The following is a 3,450-nucleotide window of genomic DNA, read 5'->3' as shown; positions in this document are numbered from 1 at the left end:
CAGAAGTCCATAGGGCCCCGGACTCTATTAGCAGGCTACCTTGCCCTTTGGTTGAAGAAGTGTGTTGTCCCGCACCAGCCTTCAGATGCTCTACCCATCGAGGTGCTCTTCCCTGCAGTTCAGCTAGCTTACGGGAGAGAGCTTTCCCTGCTCCCAGCGATGGTTGCTGGCATCCATTGCGGGCTCAGGTGTCTAGTGGGGCAGTTTTCACACAAGATGGGTTCTGAACATCAAATGAGTTTATTTGTTCCGAAGGTCGAGCTTCCTTACGCTTATCTGAGGCGTGGCTGTTCTTACACCGTCCTGACTTGATGTCGGCGCCAGCGTTGTTGTGTCCCGTTCCTTTCATCATGCTGTTGGAAGAAGAAGTAGATGGCTGCGGGCACCAAATTCAGTGATGTGTAGCGAGAGCTTCGAGTCCGCAAGAGCTGGGGAGTTCTTAAGTGTTTTCCTGCAGTTTCAGGGTCGTAATGGTGACGTGGCTGATGTGATGAGGAGAACTAGAAGTGGACCGGACCGTTCTCGACGTGGTTGCTTCGGCGGTGCTAGTGAACATCCGCGCTTGGGTATCTTGTCCTCCGGTGAAGATCAATGCCAAATAGAGCTTATCTCCCTTGTGCCGCTTTTGCTCGCGCAGTTCGGCTATGACAACTGTACGTCGGGAATCTGAGCCGCGTAGCCTGCAGGTTGAGGGAGATTGATCGTGCGTACGCGCTCGGCTTCGTTCGTGTGGGCTGCACTGGAGCCCATTTTGCTCTCCCTTCATATAGGCGTAAGCCGCTGACCACTTTCCTCAGCTGCAAGTGGTTCCTTTCCGCTTATGAATCCCTCAGTGTGAGGAGCCTTTCCGAGTTATAGTCAGAGTACTCGGTCCGGGCTGCTATGATGGCTGGTCGCAGGGCTGAGCTTGCTCAGAAGCGGAGAAAAGGGCATGCCAAATCTCTTCTCACAGATGATGAAGAGCTTCTCCCTACGGGTGACGAGGACGAGACCTCCGAGGAAGAATATGTGGATGCAGACACCGACCGAGAAGAGCTCGATACCGGTTTGTCCTTCCTCTTTGATTCTCCTTCTCCATTAATAACAGCTCTTGTCCATTTAATGAAATGGCTATTGTCACTTTAGGTAGGACAGCCGACGATCATGAGCCGCCGGCTCCTACACACGTTGAAACGTGTGACAGGCCTGTGCATGACCGACCCTTTGGTCCTCGGAGGGTTGGTGCCCCGAAGAGGAAGAAGACCGCTCATAAGCCCCACGACGGTCAGCGCCCTTACGGAGCGGACTTAGGAAGCACTGCTGATGGAGGGGAAGGTAACATTTTATTGCTATTGCTTTAAGGCTGTTTACCTTTTGGGATTTGTAACCATGTTTCATGCTCCAGGTTTCTTCGAAGAGGGTGAACTCCCACCGGGTTCGGTATCTCCTGGTGCTGATAACATGGATTGCTTTATGCAACAGATGTGCGACGCCCTTCATGATGGGTCTTTGGGCATCGATCTAAACATCGATCTTGAGCAGATGAATAATGTTGAGCCCCCAGTCCCATATTCAGGTATATCTACATCCAATGTTACTTTCCTCAAGCATGGGGAAGGAAGATCTTCCGTTTTTGCTGAAAGTATTTTCTCGAGCTCTCCTCATCTTTCAACATTCAGGTTACCCTGCAGAGGTTGCGATGGACAGGCCAAGCTTCTCGAAGCCCGATGCCGGCTTATTAGCTGACATGCTGGCTGAGCAGACTTCCAGAGGAACCGAGAGACCATTCTTTGGGAATGATTCATCCACCGGTATATATCTGGTTCCCTTCCTTTTGCTTGATCTTTTATCTGACTGATGAAGGATTAATATTGCAGCGCCAACCATTGGGATTAGCCCGATATCGATCCCTGGCATATCCAGCTTGCCTCGGAGTGACGGGTTCGCAGGTACACATACGATTTAGGGTTATCGTACTTCTCCATGTTTATCTGGCTTTTGCCTAATATATGAGTGCAATCATAGGACCAGCCACCGGGACTGATTCTCTTATGACTCCTGGCATTCCCCAGATACCTACGGATGATGGACCTACAGGTATGCAGATGACCTTATCATCCCAATCCTCTTTATTTGTCTAAATTTTCATTTTGACTAATAAGAGGGTGCCACCATAGGACCAGCCGCTTGGGCCGATACTCTTATGACTCTTGGCATTCCGGCTGCATCTGAGGACGGGGGGATTGCAGGTATGCATACGATCTTCTTGTCCCGATTCTCCTTATTTGTCCAAATTTCCATTTGGCTAATATAGGAGTGTAACTATAGGACCGGCCGTTGGGCCTGATACTACTACAGTTCCCAGGGCTGAAAGCCTGCATAGAAGTGGTGCCTCCCCGCCCTTGCCGAGTGGTGTGAGCAATCCGCCTGCAGGGGTTGATATACCCTCTATGACTACTTCTGCCACTGTCTCAGAGCCTGTCGGACCTCAACCTGAGGGGACGTCCGTTGGCGTTGGTATGCTCAGAACTCGCCTTTTGAATTTCCTTATCGTATTCAATAACCCGCTGAACTTCTATGTTGTTGCTTGTAGAATCTCGATCTTCCCTATACGAGCGCGTCCGCGCCCTTCTGGTCGATACTCATCCTGACAGAGAGGCTTTTCGTACGGACCTCAGCTTCTTCACTGCCTTTTATAACGGCCTGATCGAGAAACTTCTTCATAGAGGAGGCGGCTTCGATCAGTTCAGGCGTTCCTTTTCTCGCCACATGATGATGATGAGGGAAGAAGGATACCCGGAGTTGGCCGATTCCTTTACTGCTGATTTCGCCGCCCTGGAGTCGGAGATACGAGAGTTGAAGGAGTTGGAGGTTACCGGGGCTTCTTCTTTCGTGTCCTCTCAGTTGGAGCTTAGGATGGCACAGTGACGTGACCTGAAATCTTCCATCGGGTGCGCGCTTCAGTCACACGAGAGCTCCATTGCGCAACTAATGGCTAACGTGGCGAGGAAAGATACAGAGAGAGCTGAGCTACTCCGCTCTTTGGACTCGAATCGCGAGGAAACGATTAGGTTGAAAGAGGCCTTGAAGTGCATTGAGGAATCCACTGCTCTTATTGTAGGTGACCTGGCTGGACTAGAGCGTTCTCGTGAACAGGTACTCAAGGAGCTCGGATCCACCCAGGAGAGACTGATGAAGCTGAAGAGTGAAGCTGCGGAGATTTTAAGCAGTTCTGAGGAATCTGCCCGAGCTGATCTGGAGGCGGGACTTGAGCGGAGTTATGTAGATAGACTTTTTAGCTTAAAGTCTCATATTCTCAGCCGCCAGCTGCCTTCGGGCTAACGAGCTTCTTGTTGTATGCTTTGACTTCTGATCTTTTCAGTAGAAATCCCGCATTTGCTTCTTTTATGATTTTTTTGTGTTTATTCTGAATGACAGATTTATGGGATTTTTGGCAAACCCCCAGCCCTC

General features: G+C 50.4%; 1 protein-coding gene across 1 annotated transcript; it reads left to right on the top strand.

Moving 5' to 3' along the window:
• LOC109826199 lies at window positions 2,402-3,171 on the top strand. The gene is made up of 2 exons (XM_020393199.1): window positions 2,402-2,496; window positions 2,573-3,171. Exons 1-2 carry the CDS (start codon window positions 2,430-2,432, stop codon window positions 2,905-2,907), a joined length of 402 nt encoding a protein of 133 aa, XP_020248788.1. The 5' UTR covers window positions 2,402-2,429; the 3' UTR covers window positions 2,908-3,171.

The sequence above is a fragment of the Asparagus officinalis genome, chromosome 10 (genome assembly GCF_001876935.1).
Source record: "Asparagus officinalis chromosome 10, Aspof.V1, whole genome shotgun sequence".
NCBI classification, from domain to species: Eukaryota; Viridiplantae; Streptophyta; class Magnoliopsida; order Asparagales; family Asparagaceae; genus Asparagus; species Asparagus officinalis.
The sequence above is the reverse complement of the archived record's forward strand: the minus strand, read 5'-3'. Positions and strand labels throughout refer to the sequence as shown.